Source organism: Carettochelys insculpta, chromosome 2 (genome assembly GCF_033958435.1).
Source record: "Carettochelys insculpta isolate YL-2023 chromosome 2, ASM3395843v1, whole genome shotgun sequence".
NCBI classification, from domain to species: Eukaryota; Metazoa; Chordata; order Testudines; family Carettochelyidae; genus Carettochelys; species Carettochelys insculpta.
This window is the reverse complement of record NC_134138.1, coordinates 50,661,873-50,682,372: the sequence shown is the minus strand read 5'-3', so window position 1 is coordinate 50,682,372 and position 20,500 is coordinate 50,661,873. Positions and strand designations below refer to the sequence as shown.

At 46.9% G+C, this 20,500-nt stretch overlaps 1 protein-coding gene across 3 annotated transcripts in view; it reads right to left on the bottom strand.

Annotated features, from left to right (window-relative positions):
* The window catches only part of PIP4P2 (phosphatidylinositol-4,5-bisphosphate 4-phosphatase 2), a 59,412-nt gene extending 41,503 nt beyond the window's left edge, over positions 1-17,909 (bottom strand). For 2 of the 3 annotated variants that reach the window (XM_074986962.1, XM_074986963.1), the window contains exon 1: positions 17,743-17,909. In XM_074986962.1, the coding sequence (XP_074843063.1) occupies positions 17,743-17,848 (106 nt within the window). In that variant the 5' untranslated portion in view covers positions 17,849-17,909. Of the gene's footprint in view, positions 1-1,581; positions 2,760-17,742 lie in introns of all 3 variants that reach the window. The other variant, XM_074986964.1, reaches the window with a different exon arrangement.
* Positions 17,910-20,500: the final 2,591 nt, after the last annotated feature.

Sequence of the window (20,500 nt, the reverse complement as noted above, 5' to 3'; positions counted from 1 at the left end):
ATGTCGCTTAATGGAAATTTGTGGGAAAAAATTCTGCTTTTGGCCACAGCAGATGTGAAGTAGTTAGCCTAATAAATCTAAAAGTAATGGGCTACACTGACCAACCTTGAGACTCCAACTTTCAACCGTCACACAGACTGTTGGGGCTTTGGGGGAAGACATTCTGTTGACTGGAAGTGTAAATGAATATGCAGTTTAGGTAATAGACTAAAAAGAAATTTTAGTCATTTAAAAACAGCAGCTTAGCATGATGAGGAAACAAAGCCTTTCTGTCCTTTTGAACTACCAGATTTCCCAGTCTTCACCTCAGTGTCTGTAAGAAGCTGGGAAGGAAACAAAGGACTAGGTCCCCACTACAGTTTATACCGGTGTTCTTAAACAGGAAATTGCAGTAGGCAATAAAAAAAATACAGTCTAACACATTACAGTAACACTACCAAATTCATTAGAATACATGGCAGTCCAAATAAGGTGGAATAAACAGCTTGAGTCTATTTTAGTCACTTATATTTCCAGGGACTAATTTACCTAAAAAGTACTAAATATGTGCATTTGTGAGAAGGAGATAAAAATACTGAAGCTCAAGGCCTGAAAAGAGCATAAATTAAAAAGCCTGGAGCCAAGAGTAGCTGACTAAACTATGTAGTAGCCCACAGCTAGACTATCAAGAAATGTTTCAAAGAAACCAAGACTCACATCATACTCCTAGGAAAAAGCAGTGCTGGAAAGAATTAAAGGGCTACTATTAGAGCTGGCAGGCCCAATTTCAGTCCTATAAGACTTGTTTAAGCTTGCAGAAACACTATGCTGAGTACCCAGGCATTCCATTTTTTGAATGGAAAACCTGGTCACACCTACCAGAATTGTAGTTATTGCAGGCAGGGGAAATAGGGAGGCATGGGGCATCACCTGCACCAGTCTGCATTCAGCCAGGACTGCCTCCTAGCTGCACTAGATGCCTGAAGCTCCCAGCCCATGCTACACAGGCAAGTCCCTCCTGATCTGGGGGTAGATGGTGGGGTGAAGGAGCAAACAGGGTGGGGGGCAGAGGGGGTCTTAGAGAGAAGAGGTGGGTCAGGAAGGGTCCAGCACTCCTGCTGAAGCATCTGGTTTTTAAATATGACACACTTGGCACCCCTGATTCCTGTGAACAGGTATGGTACAGACCTACATAAAAAAACCTACAATGTATTTCCCAATGATGAGAAATCACACGCATCCAAGAGTATGTTAAAGTCTGTTACTTTGCTACGTAGTGTGCACACAAGCTACCAGAGACCTTCAATTTGTTTGCATTTTTGGGTGCATGCATGTTAAATGTCTAGCTGAAAAAAAAAATAATTCAGACTCAAGTCTGCTACCACACTGGCAAAATACTGGAGTGACCCACTGGCATATATGGAGCTACACCAGAACAGCTGAGAACACTTATCTGGTCATCCTCACAGAAACTTTCCAATCAACTTTCCTTACACCTTGCGATAGTGAGGAGTACAGGGGTCAACTGCCAACTCCAACAGTTTTATTTCATGCATCCCTCCTATATGTGTAAAAATCAAACCCCAGAAAATCAACGCTGACCTGGTCGATCTTCTGCATAGTGAAGACATACCATCAGCCTTGCCATCAGCCTTTGCAGAAGCCAATGCACACTTGCAGACCTTTGGAATAACTTCAGAATATTTTGGTGTTTAGTTGTTTTCTGAAGACCTGCAATGCCATCTGGATTAATGCCTGGGCATGTCTCTATTTAGAGATGCAAGAAAAGTTGTCCACTTTCTCAGTGCAAGGGTATCCACTACTAGAAGTGGAAGGAGACACTGTAATCCACAAGAATCCAAACTTGATGTTTTCAGAGTCAGGAGACCAGCAATATTTTCTACTGCATGTGCATTTTAAACAGATCCGTGTAATTAAAAACAAAACAAAACAAAACAAAAACAACATAAAATAGGTGACTGAAAGTTGCAAAAATAATTAGGCAGATGGTGGTGCCTGGGCTGTTACTGCTCGTACTCCCATAAACACCTTTCCAGTATCGAGCAAGCTGCCTACAGCAGACCTAGCTCCCATCTTGAGCAGTGAGTTCTAACCAAAGAAGGGCTATAGCTCAGTAACATAAAAGGCATCACATCTCACAAGCTAAGAAGAGAATTAAGAACAAAGGGGAAAACCCCAAGGCCATCTGGGTGCCAATTAGCAGAAAAAAAAAATACAAAAAGGCAAGTACAGAGGTTCTCAAACTGGGGGTCAGGATCCCTCAGGGGGTCATGAGGCTACTATACGGTAGGGAAGGTTGCAAGCAGTTACCCTCCACCCCAAATACCACTTTGCTGCCAGCATTTATAAGGGTGTTGAATATTTTAAAGTGCTTTTTTAAAATAAATGTATAAGTGCGGTAGAGGGATCACACAAAAAGGCGCACAATGTGACAGTACAAAAAATTGAGAACCACTAGGCTACAGAGACCCCAAGGGTCTGGTATTCGCATTCTAATTCACCAAAGAGGATTGTGACACTGTAACCCATATTCTTTATGGAAATATGTTTATGAATATGATTTTGCATAACTAAAAGATACTTTTGGGAAACTGTTTAATCTTGCAAGGCTGAAAGCTAAATCTAAGGTGCAGGAAGTCCTCATCAGAGATATGCTGTTCACAGATGACGCTGCTGTAGTGTCACTCATGGAAGACCAGCTTCAGAAACTGCTGGATCAGTTCTCCAAAGCATGCAAGGACTTCGGGCTTTCCATCAGCCTAAAGAAGACAAACGTACTTGGTCAGGATGTTGCTGACCCTCCATCAATCAGCATTGACAACTAAACGTTAGAGGTCGTCCACGAGTTCGTTTACCTCAGGTCCACCATCACTGACACCCTGTCATTGGAGACTGAGCTAAATAGGAGCATCAGAAAAGCAGCCACAACTCTGTCCAGACTCAGCAAGAGAGTGTGGAATAACATCAAGTTGTACACCCACACCAAAATGCAAGTCTACAGAGCCTGCATCCTCAGCACCCTCCTTTACGGCAGCGAGTCTTGGACCCTGTACACCCGCCAGGAAAAGAGGGTGAACGTCTTCCACTTGTGCTGCCTCAGGCGCATCCTTGGAATATCGTGGAAGGAGAGAGCGTCCAACACCGCCATCCTTGAGCAAGCTGGAATCCCAGCCATGCACACCCTCCTCAGGCAGCGTCAGCTCCGCTGGCTTGGCCACGTCCACAGGATGAATGATGGAAGGATCCCAAAAGACATCCTGTATGGCGAGCTAGCCTCTGGCAAAAGAACTCCCGGATGCCCCCAATTGTGCTACAAAGATGTTTGCAAGAGGGACCTCAGGGAGGTAGACATTGAGCCGGACAGCTGGGAGGAGCTGGCAGACGATCGCAGCAGATGGAGGCAGGAACTACACAAGGGCCTTCAGAAGGGTGAGATGAGGATCAGACAGCTAGCAGAGGAGAAGCGATCCCACAGAAAGCACAGTAAGGACCTGCTAGACACCCGTTACACATGCAACAGATGCAGCAAGGACTGTCACTCTTGTGTGGGCCTTCACAGTCACAGTCCTCGCTGCAAATGATGATCCCAAATGGAACTACGAAGGGCGCGATCCATAGTCTACATAGACTGAAGGGTGCCTACTAAAAAGATACTTTAAGCAAAATACATCCTGTAGCACATTATTTAAAAAGTTATAGTCTGCTGCATGGGTACATTCTATTTCTGTGCATGTATCATTCCTGTAACTGAACTTAGAAATATTAAGTATACACCTGTTTACTAATCTACATGTGCCAGAGTGAGGGCCATTAGTAGTACTCAAGGAACTTAACGGCCCAGTACTCGGGACAATAATCTCTGAATAGGCTTGGGTTTTTTTGTTTTTGTTTTTGTTTTCATTTTTGTTTTTGGTTTTTGGTTTTGGTTTTGGTTTTTTCTGCTGTAACCCTAGACTATGCCTGGTCCTATCAAGATATGTGGTCACCCGATGCTGGAGCCCATTTTGGACGCTGTACATTTCCACTGGAAGTGTGAAAATTTTAAACTGAACACAAAGGACTCCTGCCTTTGGCAGAAGAGATATAAAGGTGGGAAACCAAACAATAGGACAACTGCCAGATGCCAAGACACTTCACCTAACCATCCAAAATGACTGCTGGAAACATCTAAGACTGCAAAGGGGAAGAATCAGGCCCAAGTTGGGAGTCTTTCAAACTTATGAGCAAAGATTATTAGAACTGCTGTTAGGATAAGAAATTGCATGTAACAAGTATTAGGCTCATCTGGTGCATTTTGTTTTATTTTGCTTAGTAACTTAGGTCTGTCTGCTATCACTTGCAATCACTTAAATCCTACTTTCTATACTTAATGGCTACGTCTACACTAGCACACTACGTCGAAGTAGCCTATTTCAAAGTAAGGACATCGAAATAGGCTACTTCAACGTGTATCGTCTACACGTCCTCCAGGGCTGGTGCCATTGATGTTCCATGTCAAAGTAGCAACGGGGAACATCGAAAGGAGCCGCCCCAGAAGGAAATGTGGAGCATCCACACACATAAGTGCTCCCTGTCGAAATAAGGGGCCAGCAAAGCCCCAAACCACTCCCTTAAAGGGCCCCTGCCAGACACACTTGCCCTGCACAGCATGAGATCCACAAAGCCGACAACCAGTTGCAGACCCTGTGCACACAATATGGACCCCTAGCTGCACCAGCAGCAGCCAGAAGCCCTGGGCTAAGGGCTGCTGCCTGAGGTGACCATAGAGCCCCGCAGGGGCTGGACAGAGCGTCTCTCAACCCCTCAGCTGATGGCCGCCATGGAGGACCCCGCTATTTCAAAGTAGTGGGATGCAGATCGTCTACACATGCCCTACTTCGATGTTGAATGTCGAAGTAGGGCGCTATTCCCATCTTTGGATGGGAACAGCGATTTCGATGTCTAGCCACCTAACGTCAATTTCAACGTCTAAATAGCACACAGCGTGTGTAGATATGACGCATGCTATTTCGACGTTGTGCCAGCTACTTCAAAGTAGTGGCTACTGTAGACACACCCAATGAAATCACTTTTGTTTGTTAATAAACCCAATGTAAATAACTGTTACTGCTGCGGAAAACAGCTATGCATCTCTCTCTTTCACTGATAGTGAGGTGAACAATTTATGAGCTCGCTTTATATAAAACTTTACACAGAATAAGATGGATTTATCTGAGGTTCTGGTCCCATTGGGGCTGTGCACCTGGGTCCTTTGTCAAGTCTCTTTAATTGAGCCTTCCCAGAGCTGAGCTGATCTCAGCGTCTGTACTCCTCTGCTATAGGCTGTGACCCATCTCTGTGTCCATCCTGGAGGAGACAGAAGGGTCTGGCTCAGTAGATAAGGTGGTGGGGCTCCCCAGAAGGCAGGTGGGCTCAGAGGTACTTCAGCCCATCAAGTGACAGCCTCAAGGGGATCTCTGTGACTGAGCCTGTCACAAGATTCAGGGGAGATGTCTAGGGAGTGCATGAGTGACCACATGCACTCGCCTTTCTGGTGAGTGCAAGGGACAGTCCTGTTCCTGCAAGTGGTACAGCCCGGGAACAGTGTAAGCTAGAGCTGCACTGCTCTCGCTCACACTACTCTCAGGATGTGCCATTCTGGGAGAGGGGCAGGACCACCCACACCCCATCTCTTTCTCCAGCACCACTGTGCTGCTTCCAGTGAGTCTGGGGGATGGTCTTGCCCCTCTCCCAGAGTGGTGCAGCCCGAGCTTACTCTAGCTCATGCTGCTCTCAGGCTGCACCATTCCAGGGGAAGGGTGGAAGAACTCCCTGAACTCACCTGACATGGTGTGGCACTTGCAGAAGAAGAGGTGGGTAGGGGCAGGGAAGAACCAGGGTGGAGCAAGGGCAGGCAGGAGGCAAGCCGGGGCGGAGGAAGAATGACGGGGCTTGGAGCAGAGGCGTGTTATTCCAGCCTTTCCCTGAGCTGGGGAGAGGGAGCATGAGGACGATGCCCCCTGGAGCCTCTCTCATCAGTCTCCTTTGATAAGGGTCATGTAAGGTTTCTACTGAAGTTGTTATCTTTGTAAAATACGTGTACAGATAATACGATGGAAGATATGCACATACGTTGCAAATTACCTTCTTAGGCCATTGCGATTAAAGGCATGTCACCCACAGGGGGCGTGCCTTAATGCAGGCTCCACAAAACAGAAAGTGGAAGACACTCTTCTACCTCACTAACCATTGTGTATTATGTGCCTTACAAATGGGTTTCTATTTGCATACTGAGTTAAATGCTAATGAAGATGTGGGGGATTTCACGAGAAGGTATTAATAGGAAGTGTTGAACAGCTGGGGGTGGTAGCTGTAGACAGATGAGGAAAAAAAGAACTAATCTGTCTAGGGGTGCAGAAAGAAGCCAGGGCATCCATGATAAGGAAAGCTGCCAGTATGGTTGGTCCCATGAAAGGGAGATCTCAGCTATCCTGGTGGAATAACGCTGTGTGAGCATAAGCAGTACCTTGTTAGATAAGAGGGCACCCGGTTAGCTAAGCTTAGTTTCTGCAACACACATTCTGATTGTATTTTACATGTAATCCTTTCTTTCCAACATTTCTGTTCGCTATCACTTAAATCTGTTCTTTGCTATAACCGCTGTCTCGCTAAACCTGTTTGAATGCTATGTGTTAGGCAAAGCAGCGTTGTAAGGGGTCACTGTGTACTGTTCCTTTCGGAAGAGTGGATCTGTATCTACAATGCAGGATTTTTTTTCTTTTTTTAATATCACTTATTTTGGTGTTCTAATGTCTAAATAAGTAATGTGGGAAAATCACGTTCACACAGCCACAGCATTGGGAAATGGAGCACCTCATTTACAGCCACAGCGTTGCAAAAGGAGCCTTAGATGAGCCGATAATAGCTGTGGTTTGGGCACACGCACTCCTTTTGGACCTTAGAAGCAGGGTGAGGTTTGGCAAAAGTCTTTTGCAGAGCTGGAGTAATTATTTCCAGGGGAAAAAAGCCTTATTTTGAATTACCCTGCTTGGCTGTGTGAACATTTTGGTGTTTGCTTTTCAGAAAAAAAGTTTTTTTTCAAAACAAACAAAAACAAAAACAGTGTAAACAAGCCCTGGGCGTCCAGTGGTTGGGGGCTGCACGAGGGGGTAAGCCTGTAGGCCTCAGGGGTTGGAGCGTGCCTACTGTTAGCCTACATCAAGGAGAACAGAGCCCACAGATGCTGAAAAGGGTGTGCAGATGTTGTCTGTGACTGGTAGTTGGCCCTTGGTACATACAGAAAAGGCTTCTTCATGAGAAGGGCGAGTGGTGGTAATCTAAGTTCCCCCAAAGCAGGAGTCTACACCCTATGGGTCCAGAGCCACATGCATTAATTGAAGGACTTTTGTGGTTCCTGACACTATAATTGCAAAGCAAAAAGAAACCCTCCTGATTATTTTTGATAAATGGTGTGTATCCTGCAGTAAACATGTATCACATTACAAATCATTGTGTGCGTGCTTGCTCTTAAAATAGGGGTTACAGAAAGTATGGTTTGGCCTTATTTCTTAAGGACTGTCTCATTTTCATGTGCATTGCAGCTTTTGTATTATTGAGTTTTTTACTGAATTTAAAAAGAATGGTTCTTCCTATTTTGGTTGCCAACCCCTGCCCCAAAACCATGCAGCTGCCCAGTTCCCAATTAAGCCCAGTGCAGGGGCTCAGGGCTGTAGGGGGAAAGATCATGGCCTCTGAGCCCTGAAATTATCAGGGCATGTGGAGGGGAAGGCCTGCCTCACCAACCCCAGCAGCAAGCGACCCAGGTAAGTCTAAGGCCCAATCTTGTGCCCCACTTTGAGGCTCTCCTCCCCACAGCCCTGAGCTCCCTTCTGCACCCCAAAGCCCTAATCTCCAGACCCACCCAAAAGCTCACACCCCCAGGCCAGAGCCTGTACGCCCTCCAGCACCTCAACACCCAGGCCAGAGGCCCTGCCCAAACCTGGAGCCCTCTCCCACACTCAGACCCCCTTGGAACCACTCCTGCACATGAATTTAGTTATATGCACCAGTATTAAGGTGATATGTCACACTTCACCTCCACATTGGTGCACATAAGAAAACTCATTCCACTCAGCAGTGGGAACAGAAGGAACACTTCTTACAATCCTGGTGCTACTGGGAAGAGCTACAAGAGACTCCTCCTTTCTAATGCTAGTCCCAACAGCAATTCATTGGTAGGCCGCAGAATTTGCCTCTTTTTCCCCTTCCATAAAAGAGGCTGCCAATGCTTGCCAGCCATTGTGTTGTGACAACTGCTTATCCAAATGCTTTAAGGCAGGGGTGGGGAACCTGCAGGCCACATCTGGCTCACTGTTTAATTTCATTTGACCCACAGCAAATTGCACAACCAGCTGGAAGCCCAGGCATGCCACGGCGGTCCTCAGGTGCAGGGAAATCAGAAAAGTGCTGCCCTCACCCCCACAGTGCTAGCTCTGCAGCTCCCATTGGCTGGGTGCCGTGGACAAGGGTGCCTGCAGGCACAGGCAGTGCACACCACACAGAGCCGCCAGTCCCTGCTTAGAGCAGGGGTCAGCAACTTTTCCGAGGCAGATTGTTCTACGTACAGTCCAGGGCTGGTGATACTTTCTAAAGTTACTGACAGTCCTGCTTACACCGGCTTCATTAATAAAGGAAGAAAAATGCAGAGCTTTACCATTTAGGTGGTGGTTGGTAGCATTAGCCAGTCTTTTGTTAGTCCACAGGCAGCCTGGCCTTGACCAGGAGCCCCCAACCTGTTTCCATAGGGGGGCCACATGGCAGCGTTTTTGTTTTTTTTTACATGTTCCAGGGGCTGAACACAAGGTCCCAACCATCCGCTATCCCTCCACCCCAAACCACCTCCCAGCTCCAACCCCACCCCGACCCCCAAACCGGCTGTGCTGTGACTTGGCCCAGCACTGCCCTGGCAGCGCGAAGGGGAGATGCAGGTGGCAGCTTCCCAGAGCAGCAGGTAAATCCCTCCTGGTTTTCAATGGGGGAGGAGCCCGGCGGGGGGGGCGGTGCCATCCACTCCCTGCAACCCCCGGGGCTTTTTTACCTTTCAATCAGCTTCTCTCTCCCTCACGCCCCTCCCCTCAAATGGAGAACAACAACGAGGTAGGGAACTGTGGGTGGCAGTGTGACCTAATGTGAGCCCCAGGCTCCCAGGGTGGCAGGAGGAGATGGACTCTGGGCCGTGATGGCAGCTGTCCTGCCCCAGCTTCCCCACCTCCCGCTGCTGCGCCCCCTGCAGGCTTCTCTTGTGCTACGCGCCCACCTATCACTGGCAACAAAAGGTGGCTGGGGCGGCTCCAGCGGTTTGCTGTTTCTAATATCAGAGCCTCCCAGTCGCCTCTCTCCAAAACGACATTGCTGCCAGCTCAGTGGGCCAGATAAAAAGGCTTCATGGGCCGGATTCTGGCCCACAGGCCACGGGTTGGATACCCCGGCTTTGACCAAGCTCCTGGCTACATGAGGGAGGAGGGGTGGGGCTCTGCTCCCACCTCATGCGCTGATGAAAACTGGCTCACATGCCACTCTTGGCATGCGTGCCGGGGGTTGCTGAGCCCTCGTCTAAAGGCTGGACATACCACTGCTTTCAAGAGCAGCACAGAACCAAGGCACCCAAACTCCCTTCCAGATGCCACACAAACCCCCTGCTCTACCCCTGAGCCCAATCCTGCAGCCCACCCGCCTTGGCCCCAGGCTGGAAACCCCTCCTTCACCTCAAGCCTCTCACCTTTAGCCCTACCTCAGAGAACAACCCCATCTAGAGCTCTCTCTTCCTTCCACACCACCACCTCTGCCCCAGCCGGAGCCCCCTCCCACATCTGAACTCCTCATTTCTGATCCCTCTGGGCCTCCCCACCTCCCCCACCCAGCAGGGCTGGAGCACTGAGCACCAGCTCATCCCACTGCCAGAGTGAGCCCTGTGCCTCCCCAGCATGGGGCTGTGTGTTGCTCAGGAATGATTTTTTTTCCCTTTAACTCAGTGGCCATGATAGACAAAAAGATCCTTCACCCCTGCTTTAAGTCCTGATGCTCAACAGAAGACGTATTGGAGATCCCAGTGCGTAGGAGCCTCCCAGCCCACAGAACTGCTGCTGGCCTAGAGGACTGTCCTTTAATGCCCTTTTTAATATTGCTGCTTGTGTGAGGTTCATTCAGGCATCACTGCCAATCCTCCACTGCAGCAGAAGTCTGGTGGAGAACTGAGACTGGTCTAATAAGACTTATAAAGGAAAGAATCATTACGATGGCCCCTTATTAGAGCTGTTTGGCTCTAACAGTGATTAGTATTGGAAGAAGCTGATGTAGCAAGATACCTCAGGAGAAATTTTAATTAACTTCTAGAATGGGGCTGGACCTGATTTCACATCTGAGCTGAAACAACAAACCTGATTGTGAACTTGGCAAAAATATCCCTCAAAAATGAAGGAAATACTGGGACTGTCATTTGCATGCTTACAATAATGTATGTAAAGGGGTTCCAAAAACAAATCAGCACCAGGAATTTAATTTCAGCAGTCATTAACTCTTAATAGAAATGCAGACAGCTTTCAAAATACATTAATGTAGTATGTACACAGGGCTTTTTTAAAACAGCCTGATTTTCAGACTAAATTATTAGTGGCATTTGTAAAACAAAATAAACGTACAGCAATAAAATAACTCATATACATAGACCTAGTATGTCTGATAGCCAGCCATTTTCAGCAAGCCATAGATCCTGTTAGAGCACACGACAAGAAATCGGATTTCTGCTATTGACTTTATGGTTTATAGCTACATTATCAATGTTACTTACAACAAAAGAAAAACAAGGGCCACATCAGAACAGCAGTGAACTCAGACACTCTGCGTAGCAGTGCAATTCTGCTGTCAAGCTAGGATGGGGCCCCTCCTCCCTAGGACAGGAATGCTGTGGATGGAGTAATACACTGCCTTCCTCGGAAGCCATATTTCACATTACTCTGAAAATCTTCCCCTGCCTGATATTCATAAAGACAGAGACTCTCTCTAAAGGACTCTGCATCCAGGTTTCCTTACACACAGGTACTGTGAGTTGAAGACTAATAGGGGCATGAAATGGGTAAGGTAAATGGAAGTAATGAAGAATACTTTGAGAAAAGGACATTATTGCTCTACATCAGCAGCTATAAAACTACAGTCCACAGTCATCCAGTGGCCCACAAAACAATGGATGATGCTTCACAAAATAAGACAGGAAAGTGGCTAGTGACTGAGCAGGGAGGAAGTCCAGAAGAAGGTCCCCCTCCATGTGCTCTGCAGAATGACAAAGCTAGATGACCAGAGTACTACAAACAAACTAGCTCCTGTCATTCAGAGGTAATAACATAAATCCTGCCCTGGCCAGCAGCACCTCAGCCCAATGAGTCCTCTGTGATAGTCCAGTCGCATGCCTGTTTTTCTGGAGTATATTCTACTGCTCCTCACAGGGTATGTCTATACTTACGTGGGGTGGGAGGGAGGTCAGTACGCCACAATTGATCTTCCAGGTATCAATTTCGCCGTGTGTCTGAAGACGCAACAAAATCGATCTCTTTGGGCTTGCCCATCAACCCTGGAACTCCACACTGACACATGGAATAAGGGATGTAGCTAGAATTGCATATTGGGATCGTCTGTCCCTAGCGTAGACTAGGCCACAGTAGGAATATGCATGTCTACTGTCTGCTCACCACAGTGCGTATGCCTGTGGGTTAGCCACTTACAGCTCTGTAACTCAACAAGCCCTTCTGGGATATTACAATCCCTACCACACTCCTGTGTGCTTTTGAGAGAGTGCTGCTTGTGTGAGGAGAATATTCTCCGTACATAAGTGGGTATTTCAATGCATCGTATTGAGCTGTGGAGCTGTGTTCCCAGATACGTACCCCTCAGTGGTTAAAAGGCAGTTATTCTCTAGAAGATTTCATAAATAAGAACACAGCTATAACATTCCCATCACTTGGAAAGTGCACCCCATAACTACTAGCCTCAAAACTAAGCCTAAATGTAAAATATGTTGGTTGCTGGAACCCAACAGGAGAAAATGTTATTTGTGAGGAAATTCTGTGCTGCTGTGCATGCCGAATTTGAGCAGAAATGAACGTTGTGCATGCAAAATTTCCTTCTGCTGCCCCCAGATACATGCTGCAGGCCATCTGTATGGGCCACGGGAGCCAGTAGAGTCCTACTCACAAATAGAAGACACTGCCAGGAGAGGGAGGAAAGCTGGGGGTTTCCTGGGAGCTGCTGTTCTCAGCATACCTTGAAGGAAGGAGGCAGCGTGCAGGAATCTGGCAACTCCATACAAGCCCAGGAATGAGCATCAAGTTTTCTCTCCTTCTGGTTCCTGGGTTCTGGGAGGATAAGGAGGAGGGTGTGGATATCTGGGCTGGGGAGGTCCACAGCACTCCGTAACTGGTCTCTAGTGGGAAGGGGAACACAGGAACTAGGTTGTTGTAGGGCAAGGGTGGGCAACAATTTTGATGGGCGCCACTTCTAGATTTTGGAAAGTGGCCAAGGGTCATACCTTTCTACAGAGGCGTGCAGGGCTTGAGACAGAGATTGGGTGGGAAGGAGCTCAGGGCAGGTGATGGGATGCAGGAGAGAGTTGGGGGTTTGAGAGAGTTTTTGGGTGAAGAAGGGAGTTGTGCCCAGTGTTCCCTCTATTTTTTTCTCCTCTATGAGTGGACTAAATTTGTTATGTGCACTAAGAAATGTACAGATGTTTACCAACAATAGAAACACATGCTGCCCACTGTGGGTGCTCTGCTAATCAACTAGGTGGCACCTGAATGTATTCTGGGCAGCTGCCCAAGCACTTATCTTGAAGGGAACAATGGTTGGGACTAGGGCAGAGACTTGGGAGGCAGGCTCTTGGAGGGACTATGGTTGCAGGAGAGGTTTCTAGCCTGGGGGAGGGCTCTAGGAGGGTTTGCAGGGCCTGGCAGGGAGTTGTGACATGGGGGAGGGGGCGTGCAGAGGGTTTGGGTGGAGAACTGGGACAGGGAGTTGGGTTGCCAGGGGCAGGCTCTCGCTAAAGAGGCCCTCACCTAGGCAGCTGTCAGCCAGCAGCCCTCTGAGGCAGCCTCCCTTCCTGCTGCAGCTCCAGATAGCTCAAGCCTGCTCCATGTAGCTCTCTCCTATAGATGCTAAGGGGAGCAGGAGGGTGTCAGGTACTGCTCCCGATCTCCAGCAAAATTTCTGAGCTACTATTGGCCAGAAACCACCCAATGAGAGTTGAGAGATTTTTGCTGGGGTCAGAGGTGGCACCCGAAGCCTCCCCCTCCTTCCAGGAGTCTGGAGCAGAGAGCTACATGGAGCAAGAAGCTGCTCCATTGTGCTTGAAATGGCTTCCTGCTGTGTGCCTGAAGATCCCAGCATGGAAGTCCACGGGCCCCATCCTGTGGTGTGGTGGGCCGCATCTTACCCGCCTCTCTTGTAGTGGTTTCTTTAACTCTCTGCTCCTAGGGGAATTTGTGCATTTGTTGTTACAGACATAATTGCTGAGAGGTATTTTGAACTAAGTTGGCAAAACCATTTAAACTGGCATGGTTATACCATGTTATTTTAACAAATAAAATGGCAGATTTTGCAGGATTTTAAACTACTGGGTGGAGAGTTTTTCGTGATTTGGCACAGAATTCCCCCAGGAGTAAAAGGTATAGGAAAGAATCAGTAGTTTCCTTACCAAAAGGTAGGTGCTGCTGCAACTGCAAGCCACATCTTTTCCAACTTAATGGGATAAGCTGTGTGCTATCCTTTGGGTACACTATTCAGTTAATACATGTCCAAACGTTTAGTGTACTCAGATAGGGCTCATGGAGCAAGCGGCAAAAGTGGCAGTGCCCAGAGCCCTCTGTTTAAGAAGGCCAACAAACTGAGTGGCACTGAAATGCTGTGATTAAAGTTACAATGCACTGAGCAGGAAGCTGGGCCCCTTCCCATGCAACAGGGAAGATAAATGGAGTACCATTTGGAGTGGCACCTATCAATTACTCCCTGCCTCATCCCCACCCAGGCTTTTCCTCTTTGTTTTGCACCCTTCAGGGGTTCTGGATGTGTGCAATGTGTGTGTGGGTGGGTGGGCAGGGTGGGGCTTCAGCTTCTGATTTTGCCTCTGCCTCCCAAAAACTTCCGTGCAGCCTTGCACTTGGCTCTGGAGGCTGGGGAAACACTGCTCTAAGGGGCTATCAAAGCAAGCTCCACTGCTCCTTGACACAGCACATCCCTGAGACTGGAACCGAGGGCAGGCAGGGACACAGACACTGCTCTCAGAATAGGTGCTAGGTGAAATGGGGTGCAAGCCGAAGATGGGAACGTCTCTTTCTTTCCACTGCCCACTTTCCTGCTAGGTCCTAGTGATCCATAGATTTTCTTGCTTACTCAACTAGCAGGTAATATCCACTGAGTGTGTCCCTTTGATCTACATTTGGTACCTTACCACTGAAGACCTCCTGCTTCCCTAGCTCTCTAAGATGTAAAAGAGGGGCGTTTCCTCTAAAAGATTTCCAAAGATTTATGGGACAGCCTATCTAGTGGTGTATAACTAAACAGTTTCAGACTCCAGCATTTTCAACCTTAACTCTGCCCCTTGTGGATATGCATTACAATGCAGTGTTTATTAGATTAATCGACAGCTATATAGTACACATCTTTAAACTAGAAAATTGCCTCTCTCAATAGTAACAGAGGTGGAGAGGTAATTAACTAAAACTACACTAAAGACCGGAGTTACACAGGGGTTGTGTACCTGCAACACCACTTACTCAAATTTTTACACAAGTCAGGGAGACAGGAACCAGGCAGCAGACTGGTTCCCCTCTCCCCTGGGCTTGCAGGAGCCAGGGAACTGACCAACCTACCACAGCTGGTCAGTTTCCTGGGTCCCAGAGTGGCAGGGTAGGGGGAACCAGGTGGCAGCCTAGCTCCTTGCCACTCTGGGAGTTAGGTGCTGTTTCTCCCTAGCTTCCCCCCAGTGGTGTGTCTGTCTACCCACAAGGCTCCCCCAGCTGGGAGAGCCTGGCAGGCAGACAGCCACAGAACAGCTTCAAGTTGCACTTAACTCACATTAAAGTGACTTAAGCACAACATGAAGCTGCGTATTTTGGGGGTTGACTGTACCGCAATTTAGCCTATATGCTGTATGCCAGCAAATTTTCACTACTCCTTTAATTTTGTTTTGCTAGTATGGCTTCATATGCACCTTCATTTAAGTGACTTTTACTGGCCATCTGGCATACACATTTAGCATAACAAAATGCTTAAGGACCCTATTAACACATAGATTCTGTACCTTTTAAGTGGGATTAATATAAGTGTGCTAATAAAATATTACACATCAAAAAAAATCACTCAAGCTTGTTACTTCCTACTTCCAGCTGAATATGAAACTTAAGTGCTAGGCTCCATCACTAATTTTCATTGATGACATCATAGAAACTATTAAGTAATAATATCAGTTATCGTGGAAAGTTAGGTTTCAGACTAATGCTACAACATAGGCTTATATCTGAAGTCAAACCCAAGTCACTGCACTGAGTCTCTTTCTCATTACTTAATTAACCATCACATTTTTAAAATATTCATTAGTGTACCTAGAGTAACAGTTACAAAACAATAACTACTAGGAAAAAAGTAACTAAAAATGAGAATTCAAAGTGCCTGAAACCAATATATGTTAAAGCTAAAGAGGTTATAAATATAAGGAGTGAAGGCAGTCCTGTATAATTAGATCCTATAGAAGGAAAATCCAATTTCCATGACCTCTGTTTTGAGGCTTGTGTTACTACTTTGTGTAATTAAGAATTCCAGATCCTGGTTAATGTTAACCAAGAACACAGGAGAGCTATATTTTCACACCCAACCCTGATTTTCTGATAATTTAAAGATTACACAATATATATTGGCTCATCATCTATAGCATGTGTCTTTCATCTTTAATATTCCCATCCACAGTGTATTCACACATAAATCTCTTTTTGGTTTAGATTTAAACATTGTTTAGTCTGTGCATAAAAACTAGAGATCCTAATTCATAACAAGACTAGTGAAAATAGAGACCCAAAGCTGCTCCTATAAAAGCCAGCCAGAGAAGGATTGGAACTTCATATCTGCATAGCTGCTGCTAAAGCTTAACTAATCTTATTTAGTTTAGACAGTCTGAGCTGTTTCTGACATTCTGTTTTAACTAGTTTAAAAGAGCATCTATTGCAATGTGTATTGTAGATCACAGATTCATAAGTTATTTTTATTATTAGGCCAAATTTATTGCTATTCCTACCTCGAAATCTAAGTTACTTAAGTAAAAATTAACACCCTCGAATAAAACAAACAACCTTTACCAACAGGCCAATTTTCATACACCTATAGAAAAGAGTTTAACACAGCATTAATCTGGGTCTCACATTCACAAGTTACTGACTAATTATATCAAACCTGCCTTTTCTGCATGCCTTGCAATTATGTTAGTCACTTTATTCTGTATAGATGCTACTGTACAGAGAGTTGCTCTCTAGTACCAGTTTGCTCATCAGATTAGAATTCCACTACCTGGCATTTATTGCTTTGATGAAATTAGAAATTAAATGGGGGGTATTTCTACTTTTTTTCCCCCATTTGTTATGGTTTGATTCTTTAAGATATGTTTGCAGGTACAATTCTGTGTCTTACAGTTCACCACACTGCATTTAGTTATTTATAGTTAAAATATCTTTTGGTTTAATCCCAACTTCAATTAACATGAGCACTAAAATCCAGCACTTTATGCAATTATTATACCTGTTCAAGACTGCTCTGCAGCTGTGACCACCCAGCTTAAAGAGCTCAAACGTGAATGCCTTGTCAGAAACATGCTCACCCTTGCTTTTTTTAAAAGCATTACCCACTGTTTCTCTTCGCAGCCCACATTTCCATGCAATAAAGAAAAAAGTGAGACTACTTTTGCCACCTGAGAAGCTGTCAGTTATTTAATCCTTTCCCCCTCAATCCTATTGTTCACTAAACTAAACGCACTCCTGTTGGTCTCAAGGCCCAGCAACGACCCTTCCCCCTCCTCGAGGCAAGGTAGTGCCATGAGAAGCAGCTAGCAGCAATCAGGCACACACCATCACAGGCGATCTCCTCACAACGCCAGCTCTGCTCCCTCTTAAGTCAAAAGATACGGAAAGGGAAAAGGTACTTTCAGCGCCCAAAAAGTTTAGTGTCACTTTTCGCTAAAGGGTACAACCCCCCCTCCCCCAACTGCACCAAAGAGCGCGTGGGGATTTAAAGGAAGGCTAATTAACATGCAGGAGCCCACCGGGCAGGGCTTCCCCTGATGATCAGCGCAATAATTCCTGAGATCCGAACTGCGAGCCAAAACTGACTAAGCACAGAGCGCCCCCAGCTTAGCGCGAGGGCGGGGGGCTGCGGCTGTCACCGAGGAACAAGCCCGGCTGCGAGGCTTTCCTTGTTTGCTTTTGAGCAACAGCCTCTCAAGGACACGGGAACAATGTGTGCAGAGGACCCCGGCGCTGCCTAGGCCAAGCAGCAGCGGGGGAGCGAGGCGCGTTGGACTCGCCGGTAACAATGCACCGATGGCTGCTGTTCCGGCTGCAAAGGCATCGGGCTGCCGCCGCCGGGCACGCAGGGGAAACCCCGCGGGGCCCAGCCAGGCCAATCGGCGGGAGGCGCCTGCTCAGCCAGCCGCTGCCTCGCCCCGCGCGGGGCACTCACCTCTGGGGCTGCTCTCCGGCAAATAGGGCGGCGCGGTGGGGGTGACATTGCCGGAGCTGGGCGCGGAGAGCAGCGGCGAGCGCTCGTCCACCCCGTCAGCAGCCATGACTGTGCGGCGCCGGCGGCGGCGGGGAGACTCAGCCCGGGGAAGAGCCCTGCTGGCTCGCCCGGCCCGCGAGCGTGTCACAAGGCACTGGAGCGAGGGGGCGGGAGCGCCAGAGCGGAGGGAGGGCCTGGGAGCGAGAGGGGCGGGGGGGGACAAGCCGGTCCTCTCTCTGCCGCAAGGCGGGGGGCGCGGAGCTCCCACGCTCTGCAGCCAAGCGGCCAACGTTGGGGGTTGGGGGGGCGTGTTGCAGCTCTTTGGGGGCTGGCGGGAGGGACAGGTCAGTGTTCAGGCTCTGCGCCCTATGCACGGCACTGGGGCACGAGCAGGAGGGAGAACCTCGCCTATGGTTGCCCTGGGCACAACTGCAGCAGGCCAGGGAGGCCCTGGCAGGTTGGGGTTTGGTATGAGGCGACCCCCCTACACACACCCACTGCGCCAGCTGCTCTCTCGCTAGAGTGTCACTGGTAACAGAGGTAGCCGGATTAGTCTGTATTCTGACAAAACAAACCAGCAGTCCAGGAGCACTTTCAACACTCATGTAATGACTGACGTATTAGGTGATGAGCTTTCGTGGGACAGACCCACGTCTTCAGATCCATCGCATTTCCAGTCCAGGCTGACAACGATGTAGCCCAGGAGTCCACAAAACCTGCAATAAAAACTGACCAGTCAAATACATGGAACTTGAAGGGTGGGGTGAGGGTTAGGAGATACAAGTCTCTTGTGTGAGATCATTGCCAATACCAATGGAATGGAAACAGTCGTTGTAATGCCTGAGATAATTGCTGTTTCTATTGAGAACAAGTGTTAATGTATGGAATTTGAGTGTGAACCCCAGTTCACACATTTCCCTTTGTAATCTGCTGTTAAAGTTCTTTGTGGTAGAACACGTTCTCAGGTCTTTAACAGAAGGCCCACTCCATTCAAATGCTCACTGACAGGCTTATGGGTGTCAGAGAGGTTAATCTCTATCTTCAAAAACAAGAAGTTCTGTGGCACCTTAAAGACTAACAGATATTTTGGAGCATAAACTTTCGTGGGCAAAGACCCGCTTTGTTAGATGGGTATTAAGATTCCTATTGTCTGCTCTGTGCCCACTTCGGCAAAATGTTTGCTAAGTTTGTCCAATGTACAAAGTAGAGGGGCATGATGATGGCATAGAGAGAGCGAGAGAGGCACATGATGGCCTTTGTAACATTGGTTGAGATATAGTGTCGCTAGCCAAGAGCTGCCTCTTGCACCAACAGAAGTTGGTCCTGTAAAAATATAGCACTTTACGCAACTTGTCTCTCTAAAATTGTAAATAAGATTTTCATTCCAGAATTGTTTGTGGGCACCATTAGCACAGAGAGCAGTACCTTTCACTTTTTCAACTGCAACGAATGGAGGAAATATAATACAAAACAATATATATAATATATGAAAACAAAGGCAAAATAATATTTTTCCTCTTTAGTTTCTGATTATCTGCTAGTGGTTTGAACTGTTACACCCCTTTCTCTCTATGCATGCCCTCTCAAGGTTTTTATGTGACGCTTTTCATGGGGGTATCTATGTAAAATTAAAGATCAAGAAGACTGCAAGGGGAAAAATCACATCTTTTAAAAATAAAATTGGAGAAGAGAGATCAAGATGTGGTCAACAGCAAAAAGCAAATGTAGCTGGCCTTGCTGTTGCTACTTTTTCAATGGCCTTGTTCAAAAACCTGAGGGGGCAGATGTTCCTTTCCCTGGGATACTGGTGTGCTTATGATGCTGATGGTAACTAATGACCTTTACTGCAGCTTTAAATATGCATAAGGAAATTTGCACTCATTTTGTCATTTGAGTCTGCAGCTCATCTGAGGAGGGTCTCTTCTGCTGGTGTCAGTGAACTCTCTGAGGACACAAGGCAACTCTTAATACTGTCTCTGCCTGAAATCCCACTCAGGCACCAGATGGAAATCCCAGCAGCAGGACGGGGGATGACCCTTCCGATTGTGTTTTTCACTCTAGATTTTAAAAAGACATATGCTTGTCACACTGTCATCTAGATGCATTACCCATAGATTAGAGATTTCCATGCCGTCCTAGTGTATGGCATGTCAATGATAAAACAAGTTATCCAGCTATTCTGGATAACAGCATATGCTTTACTGCAGTGGTACACAAAGTGGGGTGGCCCCATGTCATTTCATAAGGGTGCAGCACAACTGGCTGCTGGATCTGAGGCTTATCCACATCATTAAAACTATTGAAATATGTTACTGTTTTTATGTGTATATTCATATTTATTTATTGATTAATAATGTCTTTACATTCTACAGACTTATGTGTGCCGAAAGTGTCGGGTTGTTTTTTTTTTTTTCATATGAACATAATGGAAATTTCTGTCAGTTTGGATTACATTAAACAGGTTGAGGAGAGGGGTCCTGCTAACTGAAAAGTGGGGCCAACATACAAAGTTTGCTCACCCTTGCCTTAGATCATTAGGCCGATTACCAAGTGTCATCAGCCCTCCCAGAAGTGTGATTATCTAGGATAGCAACACTTCCTGAAGTGTTATTGGGAAAATATTCCTTATTTGTTTGTAAGAACAGGATAGGTCCTGATCCTGAAGTGTGAAGTTGGATGCAAACACAACAATTTCATTAGCTCATCATATTCCTTCCCT